Raw genomic sequence first — 21,843 nt, 5'->3', positions numbered from 1 at the left:
AATTCTAGAATTATGAAGTAAGAACAAGCTATTCAAAAGGCTAATATTGGTGATGAAAAGACTAAGTTAAAAAACAACAGGTGAGCCTTAAAACATGTTACATTCATTCTTCCCAAACTTAAAATAAGAAAAATATTTTACAAAAATCTTTTTCAAGAAAAGAGATTATAAATGCCATGTTCCGAAAGAGGAAATTTTGTAATTTGTCTGCAGAGACACTTTGTGCTCATGCATATTGATTAAACAAAATCACACAATAATCAACAGTGTTGATCCTTGGACCCTTTAAGACATGTGGGCTTCAACTCCCAGAATTCCCCAGCCAGCCTTGCTTTTAAGACCTGTGAACCTGCTGACTAGGGAATTCTGGGAGTTGAAGTCCACACATCTTAAACCTGCCCAGATTGAAAAAACACGGCTCTAAAATGTATTTCTTTCACTTTCACTTTTGACATCAAGCAATTTCATGCCATTGGGTTATATCCTGGATTTTTTTTTTAAATTAAAACATTGATACCATATTAAGAAATATCCAAAGAAGTAAAGTTTATAAGCGCCAAAGAAGGATAGGTAAGGAAAGCCTATAACTAAAGAGTGAAAAATCCTTTTTCTGCGAAAATGATGTTCGATGACACTGAAAGAAAAGGACACTTCACTGACATCCAGTAAAATCTCAGTGATAAAAAGAGACACAGGAAGCTAATTGGATTTCTAAAGAATGTAAGATCCTGCCGATGAATTAGATTAAAGTCTACCTATCCAGCTACTTGTCTTCCATAGTGGCCAATGTATCTCCAGGATGCTCATGGTAGATTAGTTCATGCCTTCCATATCAAGGAGCCTTCAGAGGAGACATGGCTGATAAAATAGATTGATCACTGTCAATAAGGAAGGAAATTCTAGAAGTGGATTGAGACGATTGTAATGACCTTTGATAAGGCTGAGTGAATGTCAGTTTTGGATTGTAATAATGGGATAGAGGAATATTTTAGTTATTGGTTTCTCTCAGCATCTCATTTGGTAAATATGCCATGATTGATGAATCAGGGCACCAAGGAAGACTGCAATAGCACTCAGACTTATATACGGCTTCTCTCTAAGCTGTATATAAACCCTTTCTAAGGGGTTTACAGAGTCAGCCTATTGCCCCCAACAATCTGGCTCCTTATTTTACCCACCTTGGAAGGATGGAAAGCTGAGTCAATCTTGAGCCTGGTGAGAATGGAACTACCAAACTGCTGGCAGTCGGCAGTCAGCCAGCAGAATTAGCCTGCAATGCTGCCTTCTAACCACTGTGCCATGAAAGCTCTTAGAAAGCAATCACTTCCATTGGCTTATAAATTAGTCCTTGCTTAACAACCATGTGGTTAACAATGGTTCAAAGTTACAGCAGCCTTGGAAAGAGTGCTTAATGGCCTGCAAGGCACTTCCACCTGTCACAAAATGTCATAATATTCTGCAGGGGCGGTCATGGGATTGCAAACTGGTCAGACCGGGCCCTTGGCAATTGATTTGTAAAGCACGACATGATTCCCAAGCACCCACATTGCAATCATATGACTGTACTGGAGAACATTGCAACATTTTGTGACAGCTGGAAGTGCTTTACCAACCATAAAGCACCTTTCCAAGGCTGCTGTAACTTTGAACAATTGTTATGCAAAAAGTCATTGAAAGAAGTTAGCATCACCTTGGAAAGTTTTATTTTGTTTCAAGATGCTGTCCCCTTTTCTTTCTTTTCACTCCTCAATTAGCAGAACCTACTATTTGTCTGGAGTTTTTATGCTTGTGTAATTAATAGCTCTCAAGGGTCTTTTTAAAGGTGAAACTTTAAGGTGAAGTATTTGAAACTACTTCGCTAAAATGATTACAGTTCTAATCCCTTTGTCATTGTTTTAAATATATGTATTCTGAAACAAAGGAGGCTGTGGCCTTGGTTTTCTCTCAGCCATGACAACCTCTTACGGAAAAGCACTTTTGAAATTTCATGAATATCTAAGCATTATTAAATGCCAAACAATTGCAAGATGGGCAAATCCATGCTTGGGCGGCCTTTCACGTTCTGGTTACTGGGCAGAAGAAGCCTTAAATAATTTCATTTGGCAAAGGATTTCCATCCCCATCAAGGCAACCATTTCTAAAAACTGGATTGGATAAATTCACAGAGGGGAGTAGCATGAAAAGTTACGTTCCTTGAAATGACCTATTATTTGTAGATCAGAGGGAGAATGTTTCCAAATACCAATCGCAGGTGAAAGTAATGGGAAAAGACACATCTACACCCAGGGATGGGTTGCTACCAGTTTACTCCAGTTCGGGCGAACCCTTAGCTAACCAGTAACTAATTTTATGGCCGGTTCGGTGAACCGGCAAATCCCATTCCTAGCTGGCCCCGCTTACTGCTCCCCTCCGCTCCCAGAAGTCTCCACGTGGCCCATTTTGGATCCCAGGTAAGTACAGGCCAGCATGGAGACTAGGAGAGGGCGAGAAACGGGCTCTTAAATGTAGCAAGGTTGATTTTGCCTAGATGACACTAATAGCTCACTGTTATTGCACACACAACACACATATACACACATGCTGATGCATTAATTGATTTTCTGGGTTTGCAAAGCACATTGAATCCTTAAATAGGCCAGATTGAAATAAATAACGTACCTATGGCAAAATTAATACATAAATAAAAATGTTTTGTAAATGCAGGTAATAGGACTTTTAACTGATCCAAGTAAGTCAATTGTATGAAATTAAATGTCAGCTTATTACATATGTATATCTCAATCCAATTCTAAGACTCTGTGATTTTATGAATGTTTATAATTTATTGATCAAATAATTGTTATGATTGTTATTTGTTTATAATATATAATAATACAAATAATGTAATGTAACCCATCCAAAGTCACCTTGCAAGAGTGAAATGAGCACACAGTAAATTACATATTTATTGATCTGACCAGTAAACGCTCAACTCTATCCAGTCGCCCTGATTTTCTCCCTAAACTTAAGGAATTACAGGATCATAAAAAGGGAGTGATTGATTGATTGATAAATTTTATGCAAGTAGCTCATGTCTTGGCCTTTCGATATGAAAAAGTGTGTTAATAAGAAAGTGTTAATATGAATATTTATAATTTATAAAGTAATTTTATAATTATCATTTATTTATATTACAGGCAGTCCTTGACTATCTATCTATCTATCTATCTATCTATCTATCTATCTATCTATCTATCTATCTATCTTATCTATCTTATCTATCTTATCTAACTATATCTATCTATCTGTCTGTCTGTCTGTCTGACTGTCTGTCTATCTGTCTATCTGTCTATCTATCTGTCTGTCTGTCTGTCTGTCTGTCTGTCTGTCTATCTAGCTAGCTATCTAGCTATCTAGCTATCTGTCTATCTTTCTATCTATCTATCTGTCTATCTGTCTATCTGTCTATCTATCTATCTATCTATCTATCTATCTATCTATCTATCTATCTATCTATCTATCTATCATCATCTATCTATCATCTATCTGTCTATCTGTCTATCTATCTATCTAGCTAGCTAGCTAGCTAGCTATCTATCTATCTATCTATCTATCTATCTATCTATCTATCTATCTATCTATCTATCTATCTAAAATGAGCTGTGCTAACTGATTCTTAAAAATGTTCCTCCTTTCTCCTCTAGGCTGTATGTTGATGGTCCCTTTGGGAGCCCTTTTGAAGAATCTTTCAATTATGAAGTCAGCCTGTGCATAGCTGGGGGCATCGGAGTAACTCCATTTGCAGCTATCTTCAATACCCTGCTGTATGTAAGCTTCGTTGCATTAATGTTGCCCCATGTCACCCCAAGATTGACCTAGAGTCTTCTACCAAATACATTTTGTAATAATGAGATTCCTCCTGGAATATTAAAAAAAAACCATGATTTTTATTCAGCAACATTTACAGATCTGGAATCTTAAATCTGTGCAGAGATATGAAGTCTTGGTGCATGGAAGATCCAGTTGGCATGACCCCGTCAAGCAGGGGCATTTGCAATAAACTCCAGCTGTCTCCTCTGAATGACTTGAAAACTTGAGTTTCCAATGTGGGAGAATAAAAAGAAAGGAAGGAAAGAGCTGAACATATGTGAAAATTGTTCACCAAACAATTTTATCTTGCAATTTCCTTGGCAGTAAACACTATTGCCAGCAGTTTCCCCTACCATACTAGTCAGCATACTAATATATGGATGGAAATACATAGACGGGTAGCAAAGTGGTTCTATTTAGGCTTTATCGAATTTGATTGATTTGCTGCAATCTCCAAGAGCAATTCTTGTAGTAAACCTGAAGTATTTATTTTTATTTATTAACTGCATTTCTGGTCAAAGTGGTGCGGTGCCCTAGAGGTGGAGCTCTCATCTCACAATCAGGAGGCTGCGAGTTCAATCCTAAGTAGAGGCAAATATTTCTCTCTCTCTGGGCACACTGAGAATATATCTGCTGAACAAAACTCCGCATTGGCAACAGGAAGGGCATCCGGCCATTAAAAAAACTCTGCTAGTTCTATTCAGTTGCCCAGACTCCACCCCGTAAGGGATTATGGGGTCCTTAAATGAAGATGGTGAATCACATTTCTAGTCAGTGTGAAGTCCAAAAAAGATCTGGGCAGTGAACAATAAAAATTAAAGCTAGTCCAATAAATGTAAGAAAAAGATGCAAACGTTGTAACACCCCCAGATAGCTCAAGCTGAAGGCACCACTTCAAAGATGTGAGCAAGGTAGGAGCTGCATCTACCTCTAGAAGAGGTAATTCCTAAGTAGAATTAGGAATTCTACTAAGTACTTAGGTACTCTAAGCACTACCATAGGAACTTAGGAATTGTACTAAGTATTAAGTAGAAGATACTTCTGAAAGTAGAATAGAATAGAATAGAATAGAATAGAATAGAATAGAATAGAATAGAATAGAATAGAATAGAATAGAATAGAATAGAATAGAATAGAATAGAATAGAATAGAATAGATCTTGAAGGTCTTCTAGTCCAGAAGATCTCATGGAATGTAAGCATATTCTTTATAGGTGCTGGATAACAGATTCAGTTCTGTCTACCCTTGCCTAGTGCTGCACTGTGTAGAACTGTAAAAGTAAGAACCAAAAATTTGAATTGGCCCCAGAACTTAGTGGCAATAACGCAGCAACTTTAAAATAGGTGTCCTTCTAGGCTAGTGTTGTTGTCTCACTGGCCATCTCATTGTTGCCTGGGGTACCAGCTGCATCTTCTCAGCACCATGTCTCCAAAGGGATTTTAAGGAGCCTTGGTAGCCCAGTAGTTTAGAACGCATTATTTGCAGGCTAACTCTGCCCACAACCTTAAGTTCGACCTTGACGGGGATCAAGGTTGACTCAGCCTTCCATCCATCTGAGGTTGGTAAAATTAAGACCCAGATTGTTGGGGGCAACGTGCTATTGTAAACTGCCCAGAGAGTGCTGTAAAGTACTGTGGGGTGGTATATAAGTCTAAATGCTATTGCTATTAAATTGCTGCTTGATTTTGAACTAGTGATTTCTTATTGCCTCTCTCCCCCTCAAAAAAACATGGTGCATGTGCGAAGGGATGACTGGAACCACTACAAACTGAGGAGGCTTTACTTCATTTGGGTGTGCAGAGACATCTTGTCCTTCCATTGGTTTGCGGATCTACTCTGCAAAGTGCATAGCAAGGTAAGGAGTAAGTGAATCAGAATAGAGCTGGAAGGGACCTTGGAGGTCTTCTAGTCCAACCCCCTGTGGAAGCAGGAGACCTTGTACCATTTCAGATAGGTGGTTGTCCAGTCTTTTCTTAAAAACCTCCCGTGATGGAGCATTCACAACTTCTGGAGGCAAGCTGTTCCACTGGTTAATTGTCCTCACTGTTAGGAAGTTTCTCCTTAGTCCTCGGTTGCTTCTCTCCTTGATTGGTTTCCATCCATTGCTTCTAGTCTTGCCTTCTGGTGCTTTTGAAAATAAGCTGACTCCCTTTTCTTTATGGCAGCCTTTCAGATGCTAGAATAATGCTATCATGTCAATCCTAGTCCTTTTTGTCTCTAGACTGGCCATACCCAGCAACGGTTCTTCATATGTTTTAGTCTCCAGGCCTTTAATCATCTTAGTTGCTCTTCTCTGCACTTTTTCCAAAGTCTCAACATCTTTTTTGTAACGTGACAACCAAAACAGGATGCAGTAATTCCAGGTGTGGCCTTACTAAGGTTTCATAAAGCGGTACTAATACTTCACCTGATTTTGATTCTATGCCTATGTTCATGCAACCAAGGGTTGTAGTAGCTTTTTTGACTGCTGGCTCATATTCAAGTAATCATCCACTAGGACTAAGACACAAGGTCCCTCTCACAGTTACTGTTTTTGAGTTCCCCATAGTACCATGAAAAATAATGGACGATTGTCTTAGAATTGGCGGTCAGATATTAGGGATGGTCTATGTTCAGTTCGCCATCTTTTTGAATTGCCATGTTTCCTTTGCACAATACTCTGAGCCAAGTAGGCTGTGTATCCATAGTGTACTCTGCCTCCCCCACCCCGATCCAAATCTAACTAAAGTTGAGCCCTAACTACACCTAGCATTTAGTGTGATGCAGTCCTTAGGATTTTAATTATGCTGTTTAAAAATGCAATGGGATCTCAGTTGGACAAACCAACATCGTATCTTGGAACTCTTGAAAGCTAACTTCTGACCTGTTCAGGATGGGCTCTGTTAGATCAGAGGCCGAGACAGATTTTGTTTCAGGAATGTGTTCCCAGTTCTGTTGTGTTGCTATGTTCTTTTTAGCTATGATTCCTGGTTCAATCACTCTAGTATTGTTTCGGACATTTGATTCTTGGCTCCTTTTGAACAGCTGCCAATGGCTCAACTTTGGAAGAGAATTGGAGTGAATGGAGAAGATCCATATCTCCTCCTTCCCACAGTCTCATCACAATGGAAGAGCCAAATTCCTTGGCTAAGAAAAAAAAAAAAAAACAGAGTTGAAATTTGAAATGCACACACTTGCTGTCAAGGTACGACAGCAAAACACACTAGAGTGGCCATCTAACTCTTTCTTGAGGGTGAGGTTAATGATAGAAATAGCTTTGTTTCCACAAATTTAGAAAATATGCTAATTCACTTGTGATTTTTCTTCTTCTTTTTCTACTATGCACTAGCTCTGGCAAGAAAACCGACCAGATTTTATCAATATTCAGCTGTACCTGAGTCAAACAGACGGGATACAGGTATGTCGCAAAATACAGTTCGCAGTTGAAGCAGTGCTTCAAATAGTTGAAAACCTATGTCTGATTAAGATTCGGAGTTTGCCTCGAGCACCATGAATCGTCCACTGATGCTGGGAGCTTGAGAAATGGAATTGAATCCCTGAGTATTCTGCTGCTTGGGCTCATGGGTGACCTAATGGAACGATGGAAAATATGGAGGTGCCACGATATCTTAGTCCAGGGTTGGTAGCCCGTGGTTGCAAATGGGGCACTTCAGCAGCAAAATGTTTTTCAGGAGAAAAAAACCTCGTCTTTCGCTTTCCTTTTAAATCAAGTATGGTTTTAAGGAGCCTTGGTGGCGCAGTGGTTAGAGTGCAGTACTGCAAGCTAATCCTACTGCAATTTGGCAGATCGAATCCCACCAGGCTCAAGGTTGACTTAGCCTTCCATCCTTCCGAAGTGGGTAAAAGGAGGAACCCATATTGTTGGGAGCAATAGATTGACTCTGTAAACCGCTTTGAGAGGGCTGTAAAGCCCTATAAAGTGGTATATAAGTCTAAGTGCTATTGCTGTTGCTATTATTACACCTAAAAGAATCGGTTTGGACTAGAGCAGAGGTGTCGAACTTGCTTTCATTGAGGGCCGCATCAGAGTTCTGTTTGACTTCGAGGGGAGGGGCATGGCTAGGAGGGGTGTGGCCAGCATGATGTCACTCATGATTGGGGCGCCTGTGGTAGCGCCTGCTCTCTGCCAATGAAGATGGGCTTTTGGCCCCTGTTTTTGGCTGCAACAGCCTCCTGCAGCCCTCTAACACTGAAAATGGAGCTCAGGGTAGGGGGACGTGCATGGGCCTCTAAGCTCCATTTTCATTGGCAGAGAGCTGCAGGAGGCCGGTGTGACTAAAAATGACGCCTGGGCAGCTGCATGCAGCCCTCCTGAGCTCCGTTGTCACTGGCAGAGAGGCACTGTGGGCCAAACCTTTGCTGTTTCCATGGTAGCCCTGAAGGCCAGATCTAAGCACCCCATGGGCCAGATCTGGCCCGTGGGCCTTGAGTTCGATACCCCTGGTCTAGAGATTAGGGCACCGAGCTAGAAACCAGGAGTTCTAGTTCCTGCCTTAGGCATGAAAGCTACCTGGGTGACTTTGAGCCAATCACCAGGAGACTGTGAGTTCTAGTCCCACCTTATGTATGAAAGCCATCTAGGTCAGGGGTCTCCAACTTTGATAACCTTAAGACCTGTGGACTTCAACTCCCAGAATTCCTCAGGCAGCAAAACTGGCTGAGGAATTCTGGGAATTGAAGTCCACAAATCTTAAAGTGGCCAAGGTTGGAGACCCCTGATCTAGGTGAACAATGTCAGGTTTAACGTCAGGAAGTTTGCTTTCCTGTTGCAAACTAGGGATCAATACCTTGTAGATCTGGAAAAAGTAGACCCTGCACTTGTAGGATAACGCTAGGAAAGAAAAAAAAATGCTTTTATTATATCTTTAGCGTTCTACGTTAGATGTCTGGCCATCCTTATCCTTCCTGTCAGAGTAAGCTTAAAGAAAGCAGAAATAAGTAGACAGCCAGTGTGACAAGAGCCCATCAAGTGGTGTGGAGAGCTGCCATTCAGAGCGGGATTTTTCAAAATGTGTTCCACAGAATCCAAGAGTCCTCTGAGAAATTAAACTGCCCATTTTCTATTACTTGAACTTTGCTTGTTGAAAACAGGTTTTGGAATTTCAAAAAAAATAAAAATAGAAACAGATTCTGTAGCCTGAAAAAACTTTGAAACCTCCTGTTCCAGAGTATCTTGTCAATACTTGGAAGCATTGGCACAGAGAACAGCACTAACCATTGAAGAATGGGGTGACTCTTCATTTAGATCAGTCTGTAGAGATTCTCAGTCATCCAGGTCATGGTTGTCCCAAAGGTGCTTTTTCAGGAGGCAGCTGAAGCTTCTTGGATGAGAAGCGAAACGTCTTCAAATTAAAAACAAGAAAGTCCAGTTGCCTCCTTGAAAAAGCACCTTTAGGATTACCATGATCTAAATGACTGAGAGTCTCTACAGAATTTTAGCTATACAATTTGGGATGAACACCCTTTGAATGGTGTGGGAGTAGGAATGGATTTCCAGAGGAAAAATTGCAGACTACAGGAACCATTTGCACCACTCAGGTGACCCCGAGGACACAGATAAACCTCCAAGTGCCTCAACGACCCTCTAAACGGATGCAAATGACCAGCTATCTGCAAGGAATATAAATTCCCCACTATCCTGTCAGAGCTGAAGAAGCTTCTTGGATGAGAAGCGAAACGTCTTCAAAGAAAAAAACAAGAAAGCCCAGTTGCCTCCTGAAAAAGCCCCTTTGGGACATTTATTAGATCAGTGTTTTATAAACTTGGCAGCTTTAAGATTTGTGGTCTTCAACTCATAGAATTCTCTAGCTGTTGTGCTCTCTGGAGAATTCCGATTGTTGAAGGCCGTAGGTATTAAAGTTGCCAAGTTTTATGAAACACTGATGTAGATTGTACAATTCCTAGTTGTCTAGACCAGGGGTATGCAACTCCGGTCTGTGGCTCAGTACCAGCCTGTGGCCCATTGGGAACCGAGACGCACAAGTGGCAGGTGAGTGCATTTCTGCAAGAGGCACATTTGTGCATGAAACCATCCCCTCACCACTGATCTGCAGAGCTGCTGGTCTAGGCACTCAGGGCACCAGAGTCTCAACAGATGCTTAAGGAAGCAGGAGAATTTCCATATAATCAGATACATGCACTCATGCACAAACACATATTAACAGATGAATTGAACTGAGCATCAGTATTTTGGGCTGTCCGGATGATGTTCAGGACATGTTCTTAGGCTGACATGCAAAATGGAGGCTGATTGATCAGCAGCAATCTGCAAAGTGCACCAAGGGGAATATTTTGGGCTTTTTTTTTTTTGCAGAAAATAATTGGCGAGAAATACCAAGTGCTGAACCGCCGGCTTTTCATTGGACGTCCACGTTGGAAACTCCTATTTAATGAAATAGCCAAGTATAACAGACAGTAAGTAAGATTCCCAACTCGGTTTATGCAGCAGCTTGAGGAATGGAAAGGAGGGAGGGGGCTTTAATAAACTGCGTTTGTATGGAAATGAGTCTGGGTTTAACACATTCATTTAATGCCAAAGAACCTGATGCTTGCTGTTATCTAATATGTTGTATCTTGAGAAATGGAGTTTTAGCAAAGAACTGTCAGCTTCCACAATCAAAGTGCTTCATCTTCCCAGTTAACCAGCTGGTGCAGAGGGGGAGAAAAAAAGAAACTCTTCTCCTTCAACATCCATCAAAGATGTTGCTGTTGTGGCCTGTCAGTGACCAGCAGTGCTGACGGAAGACTTTTACAGTGAGGAGGTTGGGGAAGAGGAACATGGGCCAGTCCTGGAATCTGGGGAAGGCTCTGACGAGGGCTCTGCATTGGAGGCAAAGATGGGGCAGGGCCGTCCGACAGTTATCAGCTGCCTTTGGAGTCAGAAATAAGTGGGGCAGAAGAACAGCTGGAGCCTGTGAGCGATGTGCGCATGCACAGAGCTGCCAGGAGAAGGGAACAGTTAAGGAACAATGGTCGACTCGGGAGTAAAGGCCCCTCCTATAGGGAATAAATAGGAGCAAAAGAGGAGTGGTATTTGCAGGAGACAATTAATTTGTTTTATTAGTGTGAAGATTCGTGTATCTAAGTTCGTGACTCGCTTGGAAGCTATCGGCCTGGCAACTCTCCAAGCCTGATAAGCAGAGGTGGGTATTCAGCAGGTTCTGACCAGTTCTGGAGAACCGGTGGCAGAAATTTTGAGTAGTTCGGAGAACCGGCAAATCCCACCTCTGACTGGAGATTTTGCAGTATCCTTCCCCTGCCATGCCCACCAAGCCATGCCCACAGAACCGGTAGTCAAAAAATTTGAATCCCACCACTGGCTGATAAGGTCTGTGGTTGTAAATCACCCTTGAAAGGCTGTTTGCCGGGACTTTGCTCGATGTGAATGATAGGAATTCACGTTAGCCAAATAAAAAGGGTTTTTGTCAGGACAAGGAGTCTGTTTCGTGATTTTGGGAAGCCTGGGTCGGAACAGTTGCACTTTCTGCTATATTTCCATACCTTGGCCTTGTTTGCAGTCTGTGTTGCTTTGGCGCTGGCACCTGTCTCATCTGCTATTATCATGTCTTTGAGTTTGTTAGCTTAGGAAAATATCTGCAATCCACGGGGAAATTTTCCTGCACGGATCTCTTGAAGTGAATGGGAGCTGATTGTTGGTAGCTCTTTCCACCCACACCTCCTCATTTAGGTGGGACTTGTGGGGGAAAGTGGAGGAGATGCTGGATATACAGTATTATCTTTGGGAAAGGAAATGGTTGTGGAGTCAGGTGGCCCTGACATTCTCTAATTGTGTCCCAGAAATGTACATGAGAACATAAAAATGGTCTTGCTCGATCTGTCTAAAGTACATCCAATCTGTCTCTCAGTTTCTAACAGCAGCCAAGCATATATATTGCTTCTTGGTCTTTCGGATAACAGAATACAGAATAACATAATTGGGTGGGGTCTTGGAGGTTTTCTAGTCCAACCCACTTCTCAAGCAGGAAGCCCTATGCCATTTTCAGACAAGTGGGTGTCCAAGCTCTTCTTAAAAACCTGCAGTGATGGAGCAGCCACAACTTCTGAAGGCAAACTATTCGACTGATTTAATTGTTTTGTTGTGAAAAGAGGGAGTCAAGCTATTCTCCAAAGAACCTGAAGGCAGGACAAGAAGCAAAGGATGGAAGCTAATCAAGGAGAGAAGCAACCTAGAACTAAGGAGAAATTTCCTGACTGTTAGGACAATTAACCAGTGGAACAAATTGCCTCCAGAAGTTGTAAATGTTCTATTCTATTCTATTCTATTCTATTCTATTCTATTCTATTCTATTCTATTTCTCCTATAGTTCTAGTTGTTGTTAGTAACATGGTTGTTTTAGTAAATGAAGTGAATCTTTGCTTATCAGAAGGTGATCACATGACCCCAGGACACTGCAACTGTCATAAATATGAATCTGTTGCCAAGTGTCTGAAATTTGCTCATGTGACTAAGGGAATGCTGAAATGGAAAATGCAATCAGAAGTCATTCTCTTCAGTGCCAACGTAACGTCAAACAGTTGTTAAATGAACTGTTGTATATCAAGGGCAGCCTATAACCCTCTCAACCCTAGTTATCCTCCCTTTCTCTACATTGGACCTGTCCAGGTGTGTTAGATCTAAATATCTGTCTCCTCAAATCCTTAGAATCAAAACTCTTAATAATAACCAGGACTGGAAATGGACTTACAAGGAACAAGTCTTGAGTTCTGACATTTATTGAGGAAATGGTTGAAGTGACAACACCTGAATTCCAACGAGTATTTTGGGCTCCAGAGGTGTGAGATGATCACTTGCAGCCTTTCCAGGTAACTGGCTGGGAAGGTGTAGCTCAGAACATCTAGAGGGTGCAGGTGAGAAAGGCTGTTTGGCACATTAATGCTGTATCTGCTGGTAAATAACTGGTTAGAAGATTGAGTGCGGCTTCTTCTCTCAAGTGTCCAATTTATATATTTGCAATTTCTCTGAATAGATTGGATAGCTGTTTTTTTTTTGTTAGTTCAGGCTGTGGGATCCAGCACAAAACATTCTTTGTGCTTACAGGATTTTTTTTTTTCAAACAAGGAAAGGCTGCCTTTGGTCTCAAGAAAGGAACTTGGTTGTGTTTTTTTTTTTAATGCATCTTGTATTCCCTGCTGAAAACACACAAGCCAAGTAGATTGGTCGGTGAACCTATTGTCTGGAAATCCAGCCATTTAGAACCATTAATCCAATTCAGTTCCAGCAGCGAATGTGGAATTAATTTATTGCATGTTGCGTTTCCCTTGCACCTAATCTCAGAATGTGATGTGTGTGTTTGTGTGTGTGTCTGTGAGTGCATGGAAGGGCTGCGGTAGAGATGTTATCTCAGTGGGAGACTGATCAGCAAGGCTCCCTCATGGCCCTTGGATAGCTGTTCAAGGTTGCAGGTACTGATTCCAAACACAATATACCATCTGTTGCTGTAGTAGAGGCAGTCATTTGTGTGATATAACTGATGGAGATTTTTTTTTCCACAAAGAAACACAAGGGGAGGTAATGTATATAGGTTGTCCTCGACTTATGACTGCAATGGAGCCCCAAATTTATGTTGGTAAGTGTTGTGGTTTGCTGGCAGCAGTTACGGATGGCTGAGGTCTTGGAGAGCGAGGACTCAGATGAGGGGCCTGCGTGTGATGCAGGGATGGGGCCAGGACCATCAGGGAGTGGAATGCTGCCTTCAGAGATTGTGGAGGCTGGCAGCAGTGATGAAGAGGTCCCTGAGGAGCCTGTGCCCAGTGTGCGTGTGAGCAGGGCTGCTCGAAGGAAAGAGCAGCTGCAGCAGCACGGGCGACTCTGCAGTAAGGCTGCAAGGCAATGGCCCCTCCCTTCAGAGATAAAAGCCAGCTGAGAAACCGCGGTTCTTTGCAGAAGGCAAAGAAGTTTTACACTCGAGTCTGGTGGACGCTAGGAATATCTTAGTTGGTGTTTGGAGACTCTTTGTATTGGAATTATTGCTTAGTAACTTTATCTGGTGTTCTTGGCAGCCTTGCAAAACCTTGGCAAGGCTCTTTCTTATCGGAGCTCATTGGTTTGAAGCAGCCTTTTACCCGTGAAGGAACGGGGTTCGTAAAGAAACATTAAAAGGTTGTGCTGTTACCTCTGTTTCATGTTTGTTTCCTTGGAACAAGGTTTGGGTCAGAACAGTAAGTAAGATAGCAATAGCAATAGCACGTAGACTTATATACCGCTTCACAGTGCTTTACAGCCCCTCTAAGCAGTTTACACAGTCAGCCTATTGCCCCCAACAATCTGGGTCCTCATTTTACCCACCTCGGAAGGATGGAAGGCTGAGTCAGCCTTGAGCCTGGTGAAATTTTAATTGCCAAATTGCAGGCGGCCACCAGTCAGCAGAAGTAGCCTGCAGTACTGCATTCTAATTACTGTGCCACCACGGCGACAGGCGTTAATTGAGTTTCGCCCCATTTTACGAACTTTCTTGCCACAATGGTGAAGCAAATCGCTGCAGTTGTTAAGTTAGACACATGGTTGTTAAGTGAATCTGTTTGCCCGTTGACTTTGCTTGTCAGAAGGTTGCAAAAGGAGATCATGTGACCCCTGGGATGCTGCAACCGTCATAAATATGAGCCAGTTGCCGGGCTTCCAAAATTCTGACCATGTGACCATGGGGATGCTGCAACATAAGTCACTTTTTTCCTGTGCCTCTGTAACTTGAAACAGTCACGGTTTACAATATAAGCATTATCTGCCTATCACCTCCAACAATCTGGGTCCTCATTTTACCGGCCTTGGAAGGATGGAGGGCTGAGCTAACCTTGAGCCCCATCAGGATTGAACTCCAGGCTGTGGGCAGAGTTTGCCTGCAATATTTCTTTCTAATGACTATGCCACCAGGGTTCTGCTCTGCTGGGACTCCATTCCAGCAGATGCTAACAGAGGCAGTTAAATGAGCTTGCTGGAGAATTAAACCCCTGGCCTTTTCGAAAAGATTAGCATATTTTTAGCCTGGTAGAAATATTTTTAGGCAGGAAACTATTCCATTGAGTTTGTTTTGGTTTTTTTTTCATCCTGCTCGCCTCCTCAATCCTTTAGTTTAGCTCTGTCAATCAAAAGAGTTGTCCTCTACTGGCACCTATATAGCTTGCACTGATCCTTCTAGAGTTCTTCTGCCTTCCTACCACCAACTGTTTTGTAGCCCCATATCTGAATGGATAACATCAGTAGTGGGATTCAGCCGGTTTGCACCGGTTCAACCAAACCGGTTGTTAAATTAAGCTACCAAAGTGCAGAGAAATACCACTTAAACTTATATACTGCTTTATAGTCCTTTACAGCTCTCTCTAAGCAGTTTATAGAGTCAGCCTATCGCCCCCAACAATCTGGATTCTCATTTTACCGACCTCAGAAGGATGGAAGGCTGAGTCAACCTTGAGGCTGGTGTGATTCAATCTGCCAAATTGCAGGCAGCCGGCAGTGAGCAGAAGTAGCCTGCTGTACTGCACTCTAACCACTGTGCCACCGAGGTTCCTGGGTGCTGCGCTGTGCTGCAACGGAGAAACAGGCACCAGCGTGGCCAGTCTGAGGGAAGAAGAAGGCTGCTTTCCTTCCTTCTTCCCTCGTGCTGGCCACTCCATTGCCCATTTCTCTATTGCACCACAGTACCCAGGATCCACTTTGATAGCAGGGTTTGTGTGTGTGTGTGTTAATAATTTGCCTGGCCAAACTAACCCCACAGGCTCCCCTACATTGGGCCCAGCTTCGATTGTGCTGCCAACTTAATTCCTCGCCCCTCTCACTTTTGTCTGCAGACTGACCAACACGCAGCTCAATGGGGAGGGGAAAATCCCTCCCTCCACTTCTCCGCAATTCTTCACAATTCTTCACCTTCCACGTGAGCTCTCAGGAGCATCAACTCTTTGTCTCTATGGTAACACCCCCCCCACTTCTCAGAAACTTTGCCTCAGCATCCAGAAGACTGAAACAGCCATGTGACCAATGTGCAGACAAGCACCCTCGGAAACAGCCTTTTGGCAAAGGGTGGAAATTTAACAACCGGTTCGCCCAGGGACAGGTTGGTTGTCGCGGGAGGCTCGTCCCGCATGTGTGGTGGAGCTGGAAGATGCTGATGGGCCACATCTCCCATCACAGCCAGCCTGACACCTGGGTCAACCGGTGGTTAAATTATTTGAATCCCACCACTGGATAACATCCTCATCCCATCGTCAAGGCTGTCATTTGCTCTGTTAAAGCATTGAGCACCGTGAGGTGGAAAGAGAGCTATTCTGTTCCACCACTTTGTAGTTCCAATTTGGAGAAGAGCTACAAGGAGGATTTGTGGCTGTGCCATTTTTCAGCAGCTGGTCTTGGTGCATCCAACGCCAAGGAACATTTGTGGCTCTCTTGGATCTTTCGATGTTGCAGGAAAGCAAGCAACAGCTCTCTCCCCCCCCCCCACTCCATATTGTCGCATTCCAGCCCATTCAGCTCTCTTCGCATTGTGTTGGTTTTGCAGCATCTCTAGGGTCCGCACAATTTTAGAATGGGTTGATGAATGCAGTTGGAGAGAGAGAGAGAAATATAACAGACTCCTGCAAGATTGATGCAAGAGTAGCTGCCTGCTACACTGTGACTGAATTTAAACTACACCAAGTCAAATTCCAAAAATTCCTAACATTTAGCGCATTTCTTTGATGGAACCAGTGGGTCAAAGAGGGGTGGGCATCAATTTTTTATCAATTTATTAATATATTTTCTTTTTACATACATTAAGTGCTTAGTGGACAGCATACTATCTGAGTCAATTTGCTTACACAATAATACTTTTTCAGTTCCTAATTTTCTAGTATCCAACCGTTGATAAAACAAGTCCCAAGTTTGAAAATATTATGTGTCTTCTTTTTCTTTTATCTTCAGTGTTAGTCTATCCATTTCTGCACAGTCTAATATTTTTTTTAAATATATCTTCTTCTGTAGGTGTTTCCTCATTTTTCCAGTATTGTGCAAGGACAATTCTTGCTGCTGTCAAAACGTGTAATATTAAATACACATCCCCATTATCATATTTTTGGGGGTATTAGGCCTAACAAAAATAAGTCTGGTTTATAATCTATATGCTACCTTAACATTTTTTCTAACCACGTATGCACTTTTGTCCAATTTTTTTTTTTTTTTTTTGCTTTTGTTGTGGCCCATCGGTGACTAGCAGAGCTGGCAGCAGAGTCAGACAGTGAGGAGGTTGGGGAGCAACCTGGGCCAGTCCTGGAGGCTGAGGAAGGCTCAGGTGAGGGCTCTGTGTCAGAGGCAGAGATGGGATCAGGGCAGGCTGGCAGTTATCAGCTTTGGAGTCGGACAGCAGTGAGGCGGGGGAACAGCTGGAGCCGGTTCCTAGCCTGCACATGCACAGAGCTGCCAAAAGAAAAGAACAATTACGAACTAAGGAGTAAGGCTACAGGTGCACACTGAATGGCCCATCCCATAGGGATTAAAAGAGGAGCGAAAGAGAAGGGGGCTTTTGCAGGAAACAATTCATTAATTGCAGCAGTGTGAAGATCTGTCTGTGCATCTCAGAGACTCTGTGCCGAGTCCTTCCTTGTCAGCACTGCGTTTGGAAATATTTACTTGGCAACTCTCCAAGCTAGATGAGGTCTGTGCTCCTAATTACATCCTTGAAAGACTGTTTGCCGGGCCTTTGGCTGAATGTGAATGCAAGAAATTCACCTTCGTTTAATAAAAAGGGTTTTGCCAAGACAAAGAGTCTGCTTGGTGCTTTTGGGGGAAGCCGAGGTCAGAACAGCTTTTGAACATGTCCACCACATGTGATAATATGTTCCTGCTAAGGTGTGGGCATCACTGAAGGCACTCAGATGGAGGCAGGGGGCCATTTCCCTGGATTGGAAAGAGCCATGGTGGCGCAGTGATTAGAGTACAGTACTGCAGACTACTTCTGCTGACTGCCGGATGCCAGCAGTTTGGCAGTTTGAGTCTCACTGGCTCAAGTTTGACTGAGACTTCCATCCTTCCAAGGTCAGTAAAATGAGGACCCAGATTGTTGGGGATGCCGCAAAGATCGTAACTGTGTGAAAAATGGTCATAAGTCACTTTTTTCAGTGCTGTTGTAACTTTGAACGGTCACTAAATGAATTGTTGTTAAGTCAAGGACTACCTGTGTAAGGTTTCCTGTTTGAGCAGGTGGTTGGACTGGAAGACCTCCAAGGTCCCTTCCAACTCTATGGTTCTATGTTTTATGATTGCAGATGCATGATTGGTATTGAAATGTTGGGGTTACCTTGGCAAAACTTTTTTATATTAATGACTAGCTGGATACCCATGCTTCGCTATGAAAGTATGTGATCGGGCTTGTATGTAAAAAAAGTATGTGATCTGCCTACCAGCATCCATTGGTATTCATCTGGCTAGCGTCCTGTCAGTGTGTGAGAGAGTTGAGGGCTGTTTGGAAACGAACAGTATTTGCTGTGTGAGCAAGAAGGAGACAGCAAGGAGCCTGGGTATGGCTTAGCTCAACTGTTCCGTACTAAAGCTGGTTGCTGCTGTGAAACTGAAACTGAAACTCCTCTGCTTGTGTTTTGCATTTGGAAGAGATTTCTTTTCAGGCCAGGAGGGGGAGTAGAACTCCTTAGCATCAGAGCGTGTTAATAATAATATACCAACTAATAATGTTCTGATGGTCATTTTAAAAAAAATTCCTTTCTTAATGAGCACCTAGACGCCAAGAGGAACATACGTGCCAAATTTCAAGTTTGTAGGCTTTATGGTTCTGGAGATTTTGTGACAATGCATGAGTGGTATTTCGCTTTTATATATAGAGAGAAGAGAATGATCTCCAGGTGAAGCTTAGCAGCTCCAACAGGAGATTCAAATTCTGATTCTTAAGCACTCATTAATCACTGTGTAGAACTGATCTACAGAAGGGGTAAATGGTGCCATCTTTGAGTCATCTTATTTCAAAACGACAGTAACGATTAGGAAGTGACAAGAACATCTGGCACAGATGCTGTCACCGTGAAATGTTCCTGGCAACATTAGAAGGATTATTAATTGTGACTCTCCCACAGGAGATTATATATGGGCATAAGACTTGTGATCGGTCCCGACAACCCAAGATCAGCCTCGTCAAGCACCAGACCGATTAAATTAATTAGTCACCCAAAGGAGCTCCAGAACTCTAGACCCATCTAAGAGAGACAGATGCTAACAATTAATGGACCAACCAAAAAGGAAAAAAAGAATAATCTCTCTGGACTAGTACTGTGATGAGAATCTCTTCCTCCCAAAGAACAGAACTTCTAAGCTGTGGAGACAGCTCGGCCATGAGAACTTTGAGTGAGAAGTAACAGTTGCATGATATGGTTGCTCCAAGCAGCAACTGCCGTGCAAAAGGCAAAGGTTGTCTTGAGGCCATTAAGAAAAAGGGCACACCAAATATATATGGTAACTGCTTTCAAACAAATATGTTGTGCAGCCGAAGTTGGAATGATGTGATTTGGGCAACCAAAGAAAATAATAGAGCTGGGGTGGATGAGCTGAGACCATTAAAATGGTCAAGGAACTGGAGAAATTCTCTTCTAATTCATTCGTTTCATTCATTCATCCATTCATTCATATTCTCTCTCTCTGTCTGTCTGTCTGTCTGTCTGTCTGTCTGTCTGTCTGTCTGTCTCTGTCTGTCTGTCTGTCTGTCTGTCTGTCTGTCTGTCTGTCTGTCTCTCTCTCTCTCTCTCTCTCTCTCTCTCAATATAATATGTATTGAATGAAGCCATTCAATATACATGTTTTATGATTGTTTATTGCCAGGAGTGACTGGATTGAGGTGGGGAGAGAGGGAGAGAGAGATGATATATATAGATATAGATGATACAGATACAGAGATAGATGGATGGATGGGTACATAGATTATATGATAAATAGATATAAATATCGATGGTACAGATACAGAGATAGATGGATGGATGGATGGACAGGTATTTAGATGGATGGATGGATCGATTGATCGATGGATGGATCAAGGGATGGATCAATCGATGGATGGATCGATGGATGGATCGATGGATGGATCAATGGATAGATAAATGCATACAATTATATTCACTCAGAAGAAAAGAACTATTGTAACACCCCCAAATAGCTCAAGCTGAAGGTACCACTTCAGAGATGTGAGCAATTAGGAGCTGCAAGATCATTAATAGGCGGTTCCAACTTAAAAATAAGTAGAAATTTTCTGACAGTGTCCACAATTAATCAGCTTGCCTACAGAAGTTGTGGGTGCTTCATCAATGGAGGTTTTTAAGAAGAGACTGGACAACCTATTTTCCAGAAGGTAGGGTTTCCTGCCCGAGCAAGGGGTTGGATTAGAAGATTACCCCTTCCCAACCCTATTATTCTATTTTCTGTCTTTACTCTTTTATCATATTCAGGAGAGAGAGAGGAAGGGAGAGGAATTCAGATTCTGGGAACTCTTAGGGAGGAGCTGTCCTCACCCACTTTCTCCCATGCAAACTATCTAAACGGAGCTTCCTGTTGTGCTTCTCTCCCTCCTGGGAATCCAGACTATATTCCACCACACCTGTTAGCCTTTACAAGCCAGCGAAAAGAAGGAGAAGAGTGGGCTCAGTGTTAATTATTATTGTTATTTTTTCATTGTTGACTTTGGTCATTCTCTCCTTGGTCTCCCTAGGAAAACGGTTGGCGTTTTTTGCTGCGGCCCCCGCGGAATCTCCAAAGCTGTGCACAGACAAAGCAACGGGGACAATCCTTACAGGACAAGGTTCGAATACAACAGAGAGTCATTTAGCTGAGAGCATCTGGGACTTTCCAAGGACTGCTTGAAGACTTGGGTGCAATTTTCTTTTGTTTAAAAAAAAAAAAAATCAACAGCTTTACTTTAATCACTTGTACCAAAGCCTCTCTCTTTTTTTTTCCTCCCTTCCTTTCTCTTTTTCCTGATAATTTATAATTATTTAAATCTAGGAAGCATTAAAAAGAAAAATGAAATACACTCCTTCTGGATACACAAAACATAAATTGAAGTTATTACAGTCATTGGCCGTCTGCCCAAACTACACAAAGGCAATTAGAGAAGGAGATTTGCATCTTTGGCTGCTTTTTTTTTTTTCCAGAAAAAAAAAATCTCTGGGACTTTTGAACTTTCCTCCAATCCCAGGAAATAACATGGCTTGACAGGAGATTGGCGTAAGTAATGGAAGTGAAAATTTTACCTTTGCTGGCAGATGAATAAAGCAACTCGAAAAAGAAGGCAAAACTGCTACAGCTTCAGCAAGAGAAAGTAAAGAGCTTCCAATATTCTCAGTCAATTACAGTTAATTAGAAGGGGATCAAAAGCATCCCAGAGGCAATGCCAGTTTAACATACATAAGGGTCATGCCCCTGTTGGAGTCTAAATCTGAGGAGGAAAATGAACAGCTGATAGGGAGTGGGAGTGTGGCTCCATTGGCTGTGGAGGAAAGTGGAGAAGGGTAAAGTCCGGCTGGGCAGAGCAGGGGGAGAGATAGAACAAGGGAAAGGGAGTTCAGAGGAAGACCCAGGCCCACTCCCTCTTCATCCTAGTGCATGCAGGGGAGGAACGGAGAAGAGAGCAGCATGGGTTGCATGGATTACGGGGGAGGAAAGGGCCCTGATTCCCTTCATTAGCCACACCTGGGAATGAGAGTTTAAAAGAGATACATGCTGAGTACGGCAGCTGCTGGGAACAAACGTGAGTTTATCTTGTGTTGACTTCCCTTATCTGTGTTCCTGGCATCTTCCCAACTGTGTGGAGTTATTGCTGTACCTTCACATCTGGAATTCTTGCTCCTGCCCTGCCAAACTAATTACCTCATTTTGCCTTGATTGGATTTATAGTTACAGTTTTTGTTGACCACATTTTAGACTTGATTCTCTGCAGCCAAAGGCTGTTCCTGGGAGAGTTTTTCTCCAGCCAGAAGGTAACCATGACAATAGGGGCAAAGTTGGAGCTAATAAAGGGA

The 21,843-nt window shown here is 42.6% G+C and overlaps 1 protein-coding gene across 1 annotated transcript in view; it reads left to right on the top strand.

Annotated features, from left to right (window-relative positions):
• NOX4 (NADPH oxidase 4) overlaps positions 1-20,844 on the top strand; it is a 108,200-nt gene extending 87,356 nt beyond the window's left edge. The window contains exons 14-18 of the mRNA XM_026679950.2: positions 3,684-3,803; positions 5,596-5,704; positions 7,178-7,246; positions 10,163-10,263; positions 20,535-20,844. Coding sequence (XP_026535735.2) covers positions 3,684-3,803; positions 5,596-5,704; positions 7,178-7,246; positions 10,163-10,263; positions 20,535-20,655 — 520 coding nt within the window. The 3' untranslated portion in view covers positions 20,656-20,844. The remainder of the gene's footprint in view (positions 1-3,683; positions 3,804-5,595; positions 5,705-7,177; positions 7,247-10,162; positions 10,264-20,534) is intronic.
• The last annotated feature ends 999 nt before the right edge of the window (positions 20,845-21,843 follow it).

Source organism: Notechis scutatus, chromosome 5 (assembly GCF_049901735.1).
Source record: "Notechis scutatus isolate UNSWTSFEM ecotype Mainland chromosome 5, rNotScu1.2, whole genome shotgun sequence".
NCBI lineage: Eukaryota > Metazoa > Chordata > Lepidosauria > Squamata > Elapidae > Notechis > Notechis scutatus.
This window is presented reverse-complemented; position numbering and strand designations above follow the sequence as displayed.